At 45.8% G+C, this 16,087-nt stretch overlaps 1 protein-coding gene across 1 annotated transcript in view; it reads right to left on the reverse strand.

Annotated features, from left to right (window-relative positions):
• Positions 1-16,087, reverse strand: part of ATP6V0A2 (ATPase, H+ transporting, lysosomal V0 subunit a2) — a 54,090-nt gene that overhangs the window by 20,319 nt on the left and 17,684 nt on the right. The window contains exons 6-13 of the mRNA XM_006865366.1: positions 15,587-15,713; positions 12,732-12,814; positions 10,398-10,491; positions 9,265-9,477; positions 3,226-3,376; positions 2,839-2,975; positions 1,997-2,184; positions 1,812-1,902 (exon numbers count right to left, since the gene is read on the reverse strand). Of these exons, the coding sequence (XP_006865428.1) occupies positions 1,812-1,902; positions 1,997-2,184; positions 2,839-2,975; positions 3,226-3,376; positions 9,265-9,477; positions 10,398-10,491; positions 12,732-12,814; positions 15,587-15,713 (1,084 nt within the window). The remainder of the gene's footprint in view (positions 1-1,811; positions 1,903-1,996; positions 2,185-2,838; positions 2,976-3,225; positions 3,377-9,264; positions 9,478-10,397; positions 10,492-12,731; positions 12,815-15,586; positions 15,714-16,087) is intronic.

A 16,087-nucleotide genomic window follows, 5' to 3' on the forward strand; every position in this document is an offset into this window, starting at 1 on the left:
GGGCCTCAGTTGGGCCTGGGCCTCGGCGGCGGGCTGTTTGGGCCTCGGGTGGGTGGGTTGAGCCTAGGGTGGGCGGTTTGGGCCTCTTGGGGCCTGGGCATCAGTGACTGGGCTGCAGGAGGGTTGGGCATCGGGAGGGTGGTGTGGGCCTCAGGCAGGCGGTTTGGGCCTCAGTGGGCCTGGGTATCAGCAGCTGGACATGGGGCGGCTTGGGTCTTAGCGGGCGGGTTGGGCAGATTGGGCCTCGGGGGGCCTGTGCCTCGGGGACTGGGCTGAGGGCAGGTTGGGTCTCAGGGGCACTAGGCCTTGGCGACCGGGCTAAACGGCAGGTTGGGCCTCCGGGGCCCTGGGCCTCAGTGACCTGGCTACACAGCGGGTTGGACCTTGGGGGCCTTGGACCTCTGCAGTGACCGGGCTGTGGACCACCTGGGCCACGAGGCGCGTAGGCGATTTGGGCCTTGATTGGGCCTGGGCCTTTGTGACCAGTCTGTGGGCGGGTTGGGCCTCAGGGCAGGCCTTGGCCTCAGTGGGAGTGTCTGGGCCTTGGGAGGGCCTTGGCCTCAGTGGGCGGGCCTGTGCCTTGGGCTTTCCTGAGCCTCGGAGGTTTGGCAGAGGACTGGTCTAGGCCAGGGCAGTAGAGGGCTGGGGGCAGTGGCTGCAGGGAGGTAGTGTCCGTATTTGATGACGTAAAAAATGCCTCTCTCAGTCTCTCTGTACCGTGGGTACCCCTAATTTCCTGATATCCGCGCCAATATCCCTCTCTATTTGTTCGGCTTTGTTCGTTAAGTTTATGCTTTCTTTTCTCTGGAAATGCAGCCTTCTAAATGCAGCATTCCAAGGTCTGCAGGGGGCAGAGGCACTCGCCGGCGCGGGCGCAGAAGTGGGAGCTGCGTGCAGGCAGGCAAAAGCTCAAAATGCCTGTAATTCCTCAGCAATTTGATCTTTTAAAAAAACGAGTTCAGAATGTTGAAATATAAGATCTTATGTTTGTTCAAAGGCTGTCTGTCTGCTAGACAGAGGTTTCTTATGTGCAATTCTGCCCCTTTTCCCTGAGACTGCCCTACCTGAGCTGCCTAGTCAGGGAAGTGCCAGAAGTCCTCTCCTCCATGAACCTTTTGAAGCCCCCTCAAATGTTTTGCTCAGCTTTCTGATTTTTCATTCTCACTGCCCAAGGCATTCACATTCTTCCAAACCAATTTTGGAGAGCACATCGCTCAGGGGGCCCCCGATGGTCCTTGTAGACGCTGCCCCAGCCCCCTGCAATCTAACGCCATGGTGGCAGTCCAGCCACTAGGCCTGTGCTGAGTGAGGGGCAAGGGGTCCCAGTACCTGAAGCTCCTTTATTCTCCTTCACAGAACTACCTCGGTAAGCAGCTGGGTTGTTGGATTTTAAGCTCCCTTTTGGCTCTAAAATTCCACCTGATTTTCTAAAGGGTTAACAGTAATTCATGCACAAAGAGCCAAACTATAAGAAGCAGCACACATTGAATGACTCCTCAGGTGGCACTGTCACAAGAATGAAACAGGCCAGAGGAGGGGGCAGACAATATCGCTGCATCTTGTGTAGAGCAACACTCGGGATTCTTGTGTTCAGTCACTGGCCTCAGTTTCCAGAGTGCTGAAGCCACTGGATCAGCCTCAGCTAGAATCCTGCTCAGTTCGGGATGTCCACAAAGTAATCACCCCAGCTTCTGACCCTTTGAGCACAAAAATGTGAACCGCTCTTCTCAAATGAGAACCACAGTGGCAGTGAAAACCAGGCGGCAGCTGAAGAGAAACTGAAAGTAACGGTGAGAAGGAAGCATACTGACCGGGTCAATACCGAAAGGGTAAGGGCCTTGGAACACTCCGGGCACATTGGGGTCCAGCTGCAGGATCTTGCTGTGTCGGACCACACTGTCGCTGTGAAGGGAACACAGAGTGAGCAGACTTGCTGCAAGCTGCAGGAAAAGCCTCGCAGACATCTTTCCCCACGACAGGCGGCATGCAGACTTACTTCCAAAGAACCATGGTCTTATGCTCAGTCAGGGGGTGGCTCGAGCTGTACATGGCGGACACATTCCACCCGGAGCCAAAAATGTTTACCGACTTGGAAAAGCAGTCGTTGTAGATGAGGCCTGTGTACACTGAGAACAAGCCCATCAGCAAAAGGATGTACCGGCCGTCAAAGAACATTCTCATGATCTGTGAAAAGGGGATAAAGGGACAGGACAAATGGATTCAGGTGGTAGGAATTCACTTTGACATGTTCGGAGGTTGTTGAGACTATATACAGAACACATACACCAATTCAACAAGATCTCCATTATAGTTCAGTGACACTGACTATATTCTTTAACTTGTAAAACCAACCTCAACCTTCCTTTTCTGAGTTGTTCTTCTCCTAGTATCCTAAACTCCCTGCTCCCTAAGCTTCCAATCTAATTTTTCAAGTTGCTGTTGTCAACTAGATCCCCCATAGAAAATTCTTTAGAAGAGCACACTACAGTCTAGTTTGAACACAATTTTAAACAGGTTTACAATTTAAAGATAATCTACGGGCAATCATTTCCAGCCTCAATGGATTCAGAAATTCTGGATTCTGAGCATTTTAAATTCTGTTCTACATTTTCTCCCCTTCTGATCAGGATTCTGCATGCTCTTAACCACGCACTCAGGAATTCCCTGGTAGGTCCTAGGAGAAGTCTCTGTTATATTGAGATGCCAAACTGTGCGTCTCCTGCATCTCAGGCAGGTCAGTGATGATAGTCACCACACTTAACACTGAAGGAACCTGGATACAGCCACCATTCCTGCCACCCAACCCAACAGAAAGATGTAGACTATTGTTATTTTTACCTCTTGAGATTGACTCAGTCGAGGATGATTTTCATTTAACACCAACAAGAGGGCAAATAAGAACATCACAAAGCCATGTCCAAAATCTCCAAACATCACGGCAAATAAAAAGGGGAAAGTGATGATAGTGAAGAGAGCTGCCGAGAGGAAGAGCGGGTCAGAGGATTCTAATTCTCAGTAAAAGCAGAGAATCCTAGCTACTCCAAACAGCTGTGCAAACTGACCATGGCTGTCTTAGCGACCCTGAGATCAAAGTAAGTGGTTAGTTAGATTAAGAACATAAAATAAGATAATAAAACAGCAAGACTGAGCCTACTTCCCCTAACACCGACCACATCCTCTTATCAACAGAGAAAACAGAAAGATCAGGAAATTCACTGTCCCCACCTGGATTCACTTCTCTGTAGCTGCCAACTCCATAGGCATCCACGATGTTCTGAAAGCCCTCGGTGAATTTGTTGGTGCGGATCAGAGTTGGGGGTGTTTCTTTGGTTGGGATCGTGTTCATGAACGAGGGGATTGTAGCACCGCTCTCCCTCTTTCACGTTAAAAACAAACGAACAAACAGACAAAAAACCACAGGAAAAAAATTACCGCCCAAAGATTCTTTAAACAACTATCAGTCACCTGCTATGTGTCACCCTTTATTCATGCAACAAAACTGTGTGGGTAACTTCTCCCTTCAGTGTTTCCAATTCCTCTAAGGACTAAGGTATGATGAAAATGACAACTTTTCAAGTAGTAAAGTAAGCCAAACTTTTCCAGTCAATATTACTTCTTTTTTGTTAAGATAAATGCATTTTTATTAAATCCAACATACAGAAACTAAATAAACTAGAGATAGAAAAGTTTACATTTGAACCTAAAAGTAACCACATTCTTTATAGAAAGACAGTACTTAGATATTAGTAAGAACTATTTGCAACTCCTAGTCCATCAATATTACGTCTTAAAACACCCACACGTGAAGAGATTCTAGGACATTCCAGCAATAGTATAGTTCTGAATCTCCTTCAATTCCTTCATGGATACTTGGTGGTGAAGTGGTTAAAGCACTTAGCTGGTAACCGGAAGGTCAGCAGTTTGAACCCATCAGCCACTGTGCAGGAGAAAGCTGTCACAGTCTGCTTCTACAATGATTAAGCTGGGAAACCCCACAGGGCAGTTGTTCTCTGTCGCAGAGGCTCACTAGGAGTCAGAATTGACTCCACACACATCTTAGGATGCCTATAAGAGCAGACAGCGCAGCCATATAGCAAAATCTAAAACCCACAGAGAAAATTTACAAAAAATCACGTTCCCATAAACCCCAAAATACAAATGGGTGAGGGACACATTGCTGATAGGTACAAGACCTGTGTGACACCCGGTTCTGGCCTGGAGGAAGCAAGAGAAGCAAGGTGACAGCTGACAGGCTGAGAACACTCCAAAAAAAGCCCACAGATCTTCCCAGGAAAGCGTGAGAAGCGAACCTGAGAACAGCTGCTGAACCAAAGGTGTTTTGTCCAACTCAAGAGTATGTGAGTCCCAAAGGGTCTACGCTGAGAGAAGTTAGCGGGAAAGGAGCAAGAGAGAAAGGAAAGAGAAGATCCAGATAAAAGGGGTGGGGGGACCCCAACCCAGGACATCCCAGAGACCACGGCAACCTAGATTTGATCAAAACACAAAAAACAAAAGGACATTATGCGAGCTCTCCTTTGTTTAATTTCTTCTAAAAGTTCTTAAGATATCATAAACTTGCTCCAGAAAATAAATTGCATAAAAATGTGGAGAATATTGTTGTTGTTAAGTGCCATCGAGTTGGCACTGTACAGGGTTTCTGAAACTTTAAAGCTTTTGTTGTTGTGTGCCATCAATTTAATTCCAACCCATAGCGACCCTATATAGAGTTCCCGAGGAGCAGCTGGTGAGCTTGAACCACCGACTTTGTTGTTCAAAGCGACCTTGCAATCCAGTGCTTTAACCCACAGGACCACACCAGGCCTCTGAATCGTTACAGGAGCGGAAAGCCTCATTTTCCTCTTGCGGAGCGGCTGGTAAGCTTCAACTCCTGACCGTGTGGTTCGCAGTCCAGTGCTTAGCATATGGAAGACACCGTGGTCCCCAATATGGAACTTAACATTTTATCACACAGTATATCATAATGCACAGTCGCCTCGTAAAACTAGCATTTATGTTACATAGAATTTCGTTGAGTATCTAAACACACTGTAGAATAATTTCATGTACAAATAATCCACAGAGAAGGACAGAGGTCAAACCTTACACAAAGTGAAAATGAGGAAAAAGAAACTCAGAAGCAGACTAGCATCCCTATAATAAACTATGAGACAGAGCACACCACAAAGACATGTCTACAAATCACAGCAAAACCGTATTCGTCCGCTTCTAAGGAAGTTTACAGAATTCTGAAAATGATACAAAATATCAAAACGCAGCAGGAACCCCAGAAACTATGGTCCTTCTTCTTGTTGCCATGGAGTGAGTTCTGATTTATAGCAACACTGTAATGGGTTTCCAAGGAGCAGCTGGTGGATTTGAACCACTGACCTTGTGGTTAGCAGTCCAGTGCTTATCCTACAGCACCACCCCAGGACCTTGTGATTGTTGTGGTTGGTAAGTGCTGTCAAGTCAATTCTGACCCATAGCGACCCTGCACAGGGTTTCCGAGGCTGTAAATCTTTACTGGAGCAGAAAGCCTCATCTTTCTCCCGCGGCACAGCTAGTAGTTTCGAACTGCTGACCTAAAGGCTCGCAGCCCAACTCGTAACCACTACACTACCAGAGCTCCTTCCCCAGGACCTTAGACAGCCTTTAAACCTGCAATTGAACCCACCCCCAAGGATCATGTTTTCGTCACACCGCACAGAGGCTCATAGAGTGAACAGAAACACCCGTGAGGGACATGCTCCTCAGAACCACCAACCGTACCAGACGAAACGGGCAGAATTTACCACAAAACAATGTTTACCACAAACAATGAAGGCAGGAGGGGCTGGAAAGAAGAGAGAATGGAAACCAAGAACCCAGGGAGGAAGTCGAAGCATTGCTATTACATTGTGCCATCGAGTTGGTTTTGACCTATAGTAACCCTATATAGGGTTTCCGAGGAGTGGCTAGTGAGCTTGAACAGCCAACCTTGCAGATCAAAACCAACTTTGTAGTTCAGCACCTAAACCCACAGTGCCACACCAAAACTCCTGCTATTACATTGAGGGGATTTCAACTAACGTCACAAAATGTGTATAAATTGCTGGATGGAAAACATGCTCTATAAACTTTCACACAAACCACAATAATTTTTTTAAAGGGGGTGCAGTAAGAATGAGAATGAGAAAAACTTAAAAATGAGGCCACAGTACTTAAGAAGGAATTAGAAACAAAACAAAAACATTATTTCAGAAGTGAAGACTAAACCAGAAGGACTCTTTCCAATAATACCTTATGAGAAACAGAAATGAAAAGAGAGTAAATTTATTCAAGTCAAAAAGATGTGAAGAAAAAACAAAACATTTTTTTCTTAAAAGGGACAAATATTGAAGAAAAGCAAAGACGGTCTAAGTTAGGATCATAGGACGCCCTAAAGAAGAGAATCAACGCAGAAAACAGAATAAATACTAAAGTCTACAACCTGGGAACACATTTCCTAGAGAAAAAAAATACAAAATATATATATTTGAAAAGGCCTAGCTGAAATGACCCCAATGATGCATAATACAGTGACATCACTAGACATTAAAGAGAAAGAAAACCTTCTCTGACCATCTAAGCCAAAAAAGCACAAGACATACAAAGAAAAGAAAATTTTATTACCATCAAGCTTTTTGTCAGCACCATGTTATGCCAAAAGAAAACAGTGTATGTTTAAGCTACTCAATCAAGGGGAAAAAAAAGAGTCAGAGATTTCTTTCTAAGATAAGTAACTTCTAATTGTAAAGGCAGCAGACAGACACTGCTATCAACACTCAAGACTTCCAGGAATCCCTCCTCCCCAAGGAATCTTCTAGAGGACCAGCTTCAGACATCCAAAGGACTAGAGAGACATCAAGGTAAGGACCCCTGAGTGGGGTACAGGCTAGAAGCTAAGCAGTTTCCCACTTTAAGCCAGAGGCCTCCTGCTGTGTGTCTACTGTGTACCAGGATCAAAGCCTCCGGCAGACAGACAGACAGACAGACCTCTGGACTTCAGCCAACTCACCAAGGCAACTGTGACGAGCAAAGACTCAACATACCTTGACAAACAGTGATTAGCTGGTTTTCATCAACACTAGAAAACGCTCAAACTGTCTGATAATGTCTATCAAAATCAGCCCTTCTTCAAGAAAACCACAGTTCCAAGGAGAAAGGAAAAGCAACAGAAGAGAAAAGAAAGGAGAGAGGGAGCGGATGTGGGCACAAGGACACCATCAAAGGAGCAACAGAGCGCTCCGTGACATTGACGGCAAAGCCAGGGAGCCAGAAACCTAGAGATGGAGCAGAGAGTAGCTGTGCACTGTGAGGACAAGCGCACGCCTGGTGTGGTGCTATAGGATAAGCACTGAACTGATAACCACAAGATTGGCAGTTCAAACCCAATCGGAAACCCTATAAAGGTTGTCGCTAGGAGTTGGAACTAAGTTGACAGCACTTAATCACAACATGAGGACAAATGCAAATGGCCAATGGTACCTGAACAAGCAGGTCTCAAAAGACACTAGGAGTGTACGTGCAAGAGCTGCCATAGATAGCAGCCCGTTCTCCAAACAGAACTAAATCTGAGGACTTTACCAGTTTAAAAACAAAACACATACAAGCAACACACATACCAGGAATATTAGTCACATCCCTCAAAAACTGGTGTCACCTCAAAAAAACTCATCTATATTTGCCCTTAAAACAGATGTTTCATGCTCCACAGTAACTGATTCTATTGATGAGTTATGGGAGAAAGACGAGGCTTTCTGCTCCTGCCAAGTTTACAGCTTCGAAAACCCTCTACCCGTTAGGGTAGGGTCACTATGAGTCGGACTCACTGCACTAAACAACAACAAATGATACATTATCTTCTTTCTCATTATCAAGCACTTTACACTGGCGTCCACAGATGTAAAATACAAAAGGTGATTAACATGAAAACATGTCTGAACATTTGTTTTCAAGGTATTTCTAGGTGAAATATTTATACCATCATTTTCAAGGTCGAGAATCAATTTTTGAAGAAGAAAGCACCTGGTGGGAAGAACATGGAACGATTATTTTGTAACTCTGGTTTGAGAAAAGCCAAAGACTGAAAGTGCAGAGATACAACAGGGAAGATGGATCAATTCAAGTGCACATAACAAAAGAATACAGAACAAACTAACAAAAGTACCATGAATAATATTCAAAAGACACACACACACACACAAAAAAAAACAACTGGAGAAATATTTTTATGCCACAGAAAACGTACCAATATTAATTAGCTAAAGTAAGACCAACAGCCCAGAATAAAACTGGCAAAGATGTTCACACAGAAACAGAAGAGCAAAAAGGCTCTTAAACATGCAACGTGCTGAAAGAAAAGAAACACGACCTCTGGCAATTTCCACCAAAACCAACCCAGTCATGCCATTTCCGGGGATTTATCCTACAGATACCATGGCATAATTAATACATTATTCATCGCAAGAGTATTTATACAATTGGAAACCACCTGGCATATCCCAGCAGAATATTAAAGAGTTGTGAAAAAGAAGAGGGAAGTTTGCTTCTATGAAAAAGAACAAGGTACAGAACAGTATAAACAGCGCCTTTTACAAAGAATGAGAAGGAAAAATTTACTCCTATATGCTGATCTGCGTTCAGGGACTAGAAGGATAGCATAGGAGGAACAACAGAGACTAGCTTCTTCCGATGGCGGGGGGGTTGGATAGATGAGGTGCAGAGCAGAAGAAGGCCACTTCCCTGCAGCCTGTCATAGTCTCACACACACACACACCTTCTTGTAAGCACACCGACACACAAACACATTTGTATTTTCTTTAAACTATGTGAATGCACCTCATCGTTTTGCTTCAGAATTTGCTTCAGAAGAACAAACTGAACTTGCAGCCACACACACGCATCCTCGAATGACTAAACCAACACAGAAGCCAAGCCAGTCACCATGGACCACTTCACCACAGCGACCCCACACATTCCACAGAGAACTGTGCTCACCATAGGCTTTTCAGTAGCTGATCTCCCAGAATTAGAGCACCAGGCTTTTCTGCCAAGGAGCTGCTGGTGGGTTCAAACATCCAACCCCAGGGCCAGCAGCCAAGTGTTTAGCTGTGAGCCCCACCCAGAGAAGCCCACAAACGACTCAGTTGAGAGCCCGCACAGAGCCTCTATTGGAACCAGGCCACGCTAACACTCTGTTGTATCCCCCAGGTCACTGTGGCCAGCAGAACCTGGCTGACTTACTGAGCCTTCCTCGAGCGCGCGTTGCAACTCCTGCAGGTCTGCCTCGGGGCACCAGACCTCGGCGATGAGGCACCTGTTGGTCACATCAAAGCTGCACATGTTGAGCATGTGGTAGATGGCTTTCATCTTCCTGACCTGGATGACGCGGGTGTAGACCGACTCAGCAGCTTTACAGAGCACCTGCCTCAGGTAATCCTCGGTTTTGTGGAGCACCTTGGGAAGCACGGAGACCAGCTGAATGGCAGGCATTCCTTACTGCATATCCACACAGCACCCAGACACACTTTCAGGCCCCTGCCTTCAGAGCGTCTGTCCAATGAGCAGCTCCTTCCCCTCTCCACTCACATGCTCTCCCTTTGGACGCTGGCTCTTAAGAGCATGCAGCGAGGACACAAGAAATGGCTAGAAGTTGTCATCCCTGGTGGCCCGATGGCCTGACTTTTGTATCATGAACAAGTGGCTTTGAGAGAGATCTGGAGTCTCTCATCTGTTACTGAACTTGGCCCAACCTCCGTCAGCCCTGTGAGCCACCAACTCCCATCCTAGTCCCTCAGAATTTCCTTCTGTTACCTACCACCAAAGAACTGGGATAAACACAAACACCATTTAAAAGAGAGCATGCCAAATAAAACCTGCCATTTGGAATGGGTTTGCTTCGCTTTAGTGAAGAAGAATTTCAACCCAACATATCAAAGGTGATCAGAGAAATCTTTGTCACAAGTTTCTCAGAGGCTACTAAAATAAACGACCATGGAGAAGAGGGATAGAAGTGATGTTCCTATCTCACTAAAAATGCCTTGATTTGATTTGCCCAGCGAAGAAGCAACAAAGGCAGAAGGGATAGGGAAAAAGGACAAATGGAAATGGGAAGCCAGGGAGGAAGTGGGAAGAGGACTGTTACATTGTGTGGACAGCAATCAATGTCACAAAACAAAATGTGTGTGAGTTGTTAAATGGAAAACCAATGTGCTCTGTCAACTTTCACCTAAATCACAATAAAATGAAAGAAAAACAAACCGTGATTTGACTACCACCAAAATTGGCCGAGTTAAGAAAGAATGAAAATGAATGGACTCCTCTGTGTTTTACATACACCCCTTTGATAAGGACAGGCGAGTTTCCGGTTTACTCACAGTATAAAGATCTTGAATCCGGGTATTCAGTCCCTCCTGGATCTCTTTCCGCTCCTCCGCGGTGTTTGGATAGGGGTAAATGTGGCAGTGGTAACTAGAAGACAGAATGAAGCACAGTCTCACGTCTGCAGTGACTCAAAGAGGCTATTTCTAAACCAAATTCAATTCACCACCAAGACGTAGCCTCGTCCAAAATAGAACAGGAGCGGCCCCGCTGTAGAGGGGGCAGGTATGGGCGCCGGCCCTAGGGGCAGTCAGCACATGGGCAGTCCATCATCAGCTACTGACTTGCACACATTTAACAAACTCTCCCAAACCCAAATACTGTTCCTGCCCTCAGCAATCCCTGGAAGTTCCTGGAACTCCAAGGCTATAGAGCTCTCCAGCATCCGTGGGTTGGGAGTCATTTGTTGTGGCTTAGTTTCATCACGTCGATTCCAACTCACCGCAACCCATGTGACACATCAGAGTTGCCCCACAAGGCTGACATCTGTACGGGAACTGATTGCTAGTTCTGTCTCCCATGGAGTCACAGGGTAGTCTTGAACTGCTGACCTTCCCGTGAGCAACTGAGCGCCTAACTGCTGTGCAACCAGGACTCCTGAGAATCATTAAACTGGTTTTAAGAAAACCAAAGCAAACACGACACAAGGTCTGGGTGTAGATACACAGACAGACACAGGCTGAATGGGTATGGTAGAAAGCGTGGGATATACATACATTCATATTCTATAGATACGTTAGGAGTTTGAAGAAGGATATTTGTACAAGGGTAGCCACAGGGAGGAAACAGGACAACTGTTGGTAAGTGGAGGGGATTGCAATCATTGAGTTGAAACAAAGTATACAATCTGATGAATATAAAACCCATTATCCTATCTGTAAACCTTCACTTAATTCACAATAATTTTTTTTTAAATTTAAAACACAACCATAGTTACTTTAACAACAGAAAAAAGAAAGAAGGAAAAACTATGGGTTTAGACTTTTGGCAACTTATGGCAGGCCTGTCCCAAAGGGCCTCTCATCACAGTGTCCCATGTCAGACCAAGCTGCTGCCCTGAATCACTGCCTGACCGCCTTGCCCACAGCGTGGACACTGAAGCAGGTTGCCCACTGGGGGGAGGAAAAAGACAAACAAAACAATAGTGAGTGAAGAAAGTGGAGGAATCTCTGGTTTCCCATCAATACAGTGACAGGTCTCTGAGGTCACCAGTGTGGCCTCTAGAGGCCAGCATGGTCTCACAGGGCACGGGACACCCACATACCGGGGAAAGTCAGGCCTCCCCTGTGCCCCACGTCAGCGTTTTCACCATCACACCACCGGTGTGTCCCTCAGTTCTGACTTTAAAACTCAAATCCCCACTGCAGCTTGCATCTGTGAAACCATGGCTTTGTTGCGCTGATGATGATTTTTTCTTATATAAAAATAAATCTACTTCTACAAAGATGACCAAAGGTTTTCGGCATCACCCCAAAACTGCTCTCCAGACCACCAGTGCTGGAGCAGCAAACTTCGGTAAACTGAATCCTGCCTGGCCAACCCCCTGCAAAAACTAGGCAATCTGTCAGGGGTGTGCTTTGAGGGGTTTTGTTGGTTTTTTGCTTATTTTCCTGTGTATTGACCAGAGCACAGGTTTCTGTGTTGTTATCCAACATCTCAGTTAGTACAACTGTGTGAGAGATGAACGGCATCCCGTTTTAGACAGGGCTAAGACACCAAACCCAGGAGCCTACATTCCTCCCCTCATCAACCCCTTCCCCTCAAAGGAGAAATGGCCAAGTGGTGAAACAGGTGGCCAATGGCAACAGGTAAGCAGGACAAAGCAGAAAGCAAGAGAAAGGCACAAAATAATCAAATGTGATTCCATCTGCACTTGATGATCTCAAGTCTTGATTCCCAAGGGGGGAAATTAAACCCAAGCGCATAGTTAATGTGGTTCCTGCCTCTGAGTTTCTTTTAAAATACACATGCAAAAGAGACCACAAACCTGAATTCTAAGAACTAGGTACCATGACAGAGAAACCACGTATCATCAAGCAGCAGTCTTTAAACCCACTGTTTCTCTTTTCAAATACAGAGGGAAACAAGAGATTACTGAAGGAACCCTGGTGGCACATGATTAAAGCTCTTTGTTTCTAACCAGAAGGTCGGTGGTTTGAGCCCACCAGCTCCTCCAGGGGAGAAAAGACCTGCTGGTCCAGCCCCATGCAGATTTCAGCCCTGGAAACCCGATTAGCCAATTTTACCCTGCCCATAGGCTTACAACAAGACAGGTTACTGAATACATTCAAACAAACAAACAAAACTATAAGAGCTACTTGTTTTCTTACCAATCACATATCTTCTTAACTTTGTAGCCAATCTGCTCTCCCCAGAAGGATATTAAAAACACATACCATTTTATGACTTCTCCCTGCAAAGAGTAAATGAGGAGACTGTCACTTCTGAGGGTGTAACTGTCAAAACTCAGGCAGCCGAACACTGTTCAAAGGTTGGTTCATTCATTTATTCACTCAACACGTATTTACAAGTACCCAAAAGATAAAGGAGCTCGAAACCCTGGACAGGGTTACTATGGCTCGGAACTGACTCGACGGCACTTAACAACAACAACAGATAAAACTGAACACAATATGCCTGTGAGCCAGGTCATGCTCATTTCATAGGCAACCTCTTTCTTCTGCATATGTCTGGCCTACCTCAAACCCCAAACCTACTGCCATCTCACAGCAACCCTGTAGGACAGGTTAGAACTGCCCCATGGGGTTTCCAAAGCTGGAAATCTTTACAGAAGCAGACTGCCTCATCTTTAGCACTGAGTAGCTGGTGGGTTTGAACCACCAACCTTTAGGTTAGCAGTCAAAGGCCTCACCACTTGCACCACCAAGACTCCTAAGGGAACTAATCCATTGTTTAGGCAAAATTCCTGACGTAATTTTAGGGAAAATAAATTAGGAACTCTTTTTTCTCTTTTCTACCATTGACTGATCAGTTCACACTCTTTCAGAGCAATGCAATGGTTTGTGCTGTGAAATATAAAAACAGAGACATCTCAAAAGGGGATTGCGGCTTTCCCTGCCTTGCTCCTCCACCTCCCTTCTGAACAATTCACACCGAAAACCATGAAGTAGGTAGACAGGAGGGAGGAACTGTGGGAGAAGAACAACAGCAGTCCAGGGCAGATGCCAGACCCCGAGGGTGAGGAGGCACCCACGCAGAAGGGTGTCCAGGGCAGGTATCAGAGCCCAAGCAGGCTGAGACAGGCATCCGTGCAAAGAGTCGCCCAGACAAAGGGAGGTGAGCCTCCATGGAAGAAAAAGTGGTCAAAGGGAGTAGCCGCCTGGTATGACAGACACTTCACAGAGCAAGGTGAGGAGGCATGCACACTGGGAACGGCAGGGCACACCGTGTCAGAACCCCAGCAGAGTAACAAGGTATCCATTCCTGGGGGCCACCCAGATGGAAAACTTGGAGCTCAAACAGGCAGAGGGATTCATCAAAGTAGCAACCCTAGTTAAAATCACAGGATCTAAGTGTCTCACTGTTGAAGGAATTACAAACACAAGGTGAAAACTAGAACGAATTCTGACGATAGATTTGAACCGGATGTGAACTCACAGCTTTCAGTATCCAGTAAGCTACCAATGTGTGTATGTATGTACTTCTGCTTGAGTGTGCGTGTGCACACGTATCATGTGCACAACTCACAGAACTGTCCACTCAGAGCCTGGGAGCAGCCACACTATCAACATGCACCCCCAGCAACTGCATTCTGACTTCTAAAGACCATTCTCTGCTAACAGAACCACACATCTTGGAGAAATGGTTGATTCTAGAGCCTGTGAGGGAAATGCTACAATGAATTCAGAACACTGCACTGTGAAAAAAAGCAAGGTATTGCTTTAAAAAAAACAAAGAGAAAGGAACCTGTAGAAAGGACAAAAAAATCGGACTGAAGGGGCTCCAACTGGCCAAGTCTGGGAGAATCTGGGTGTTAAAACGAACAACAATTTGTAACAGAATACAATCCACTGAATAAAACAAATGAACTGGAAATCTGATAAGGAATAGGAAATGACATCGTTTCAAGCACTTTCCCTTCAAATTCTTAATAATTACAAGAAAAAAAAAGAGCATTTTCCCAAGAAGTCTAGGAACTTTCAATGGAATCAAGAGTTCAAGATGAACACCACTAGTCATGGACAAGCTGAAATTGTGCGCCACCTGGAAGGATCCAGCGATGGGTCCTTTCTGGGAGGTTCCTGCCCTAGACACACTTCTGGGCACTAGTCATGAGGAAGCATAGGACAAGCGAAGTATGTGCTACTAAAGAATTGGTTTGTAATACTCAAAAGTGTCCAAGATCTCCTAAGTCCCTCCCTAAGAAGATGAGTGAAGCTTCCAGAACAACACTGGGCTGAACAAGGGGTGAAGTCTGAACGGGCTCAGAGGATCAGAGGGCAGAGGCATTTCTGCGCTGCTATTGTTTATGTAGGTTTCGACGCACAGCAATCCTTTATAGGGTTTCTGAGGACTGGCTGGCGGATTTGAACCACCAACCTTGCCATTCAAACAGAGCATGCGGTCTAGCACATTAACCCACAGAGCCATAGCAGGACTCCCATTTCTGTGTGGATGCCCTGACTTGGATGGCTGCATCGTGATAATGAAGGAGCCCTGGTGATGCAGTGGTTAAAGTGCTTCGCTGCGCCTTGACAGACGTGGCTGCCTGCTTCCCTCAACACTGACAGCAATAGAAACCCTCAGGCAGCTCTCCTGGGCCCAGTATGGCTGCTATGAATACGAACCAACTAGACGGCAGTGACTCGGGCTGGCTGGAGGGTTTATAAACTGTGAGAATAAAAGAGTGTTCTGTTGTTGTTGTGAAGTGCCATCGAGTCGGTTCCAACCCATAGCGACCCTGTAGAGGGTTTCCGAGGAGCAGCTGGTGAGCTTGAACTGCCAACTTTGCAGTTCAAATGGCTTTGCAGTCTGGCGTATTAGCCCACAGTGCCACACCAGTCCTTGTGTTTCAGAACTCATAAAGAATATATTCAAAACCAACGGAGCATCCAGTTAGCAACAGCCTCTCAAATGGCTCCAGAGAAACTAGGTCTGTATACTGGACCTCCATGTTTTCTGCTGGTCTGTTGATGGTTAAAGGGTGACCAGGACATTTACTCACTGTTTCAGGGTCTTCGAGGGACTCGTCCAGTTCTGCATAGGTCACGATGGTGTAACCTTTGCAGGCCCTCCACAACATTTTTTCAAAAGCTTCAACTTTTCCTTGGCTAATAAGGCCAGACACAAATCTAAAAGACAAGAAAGACAACCTATAGTCAACTGGAGGAAACAGATGTCAAAGCATCATCAAAAGAACAAGGAAGACTTCCATTGCTGGCAATAAGGTAGAGAAGGCATCTGAAACTGTTCGACTCCACAACATCTGCAGATGCTAGATAAAATATGTTTGAAACATCTGTTTAAGTACAATGTTGTGCTAAATGCCATGGAGTCGATTCCGAATCAGCGATCCTGTGTAGGGTTTCTGAGGAGCAGCTGGTGAGTTTGACCTGCCGATCTGTTGGTTCAAACTGACCTTGTGGTCCAGTCTTATCCTACAGCGCCACACCAGGACTCTTGTAAGTGTATAGCTAAGCCTATAAATAAAGGAAATTCTTAGGAT

Source organism: Chrysochloris asiatica, unplaced genomic scaffold, assembly GCF_000296735.1.
Source record: "Chrysochloris asiatica unplaced genomic scaffold, ChrAsi1.0 scaffold00078, whole genome shotgun sequence".
NCBI classification, from domain to species: Eukaryota; Metazoa; Chordata; class Mammalia; order Afrosoricida; family Chrysochloridae; genus Chrysochloris; species Chrysochloris asiatica.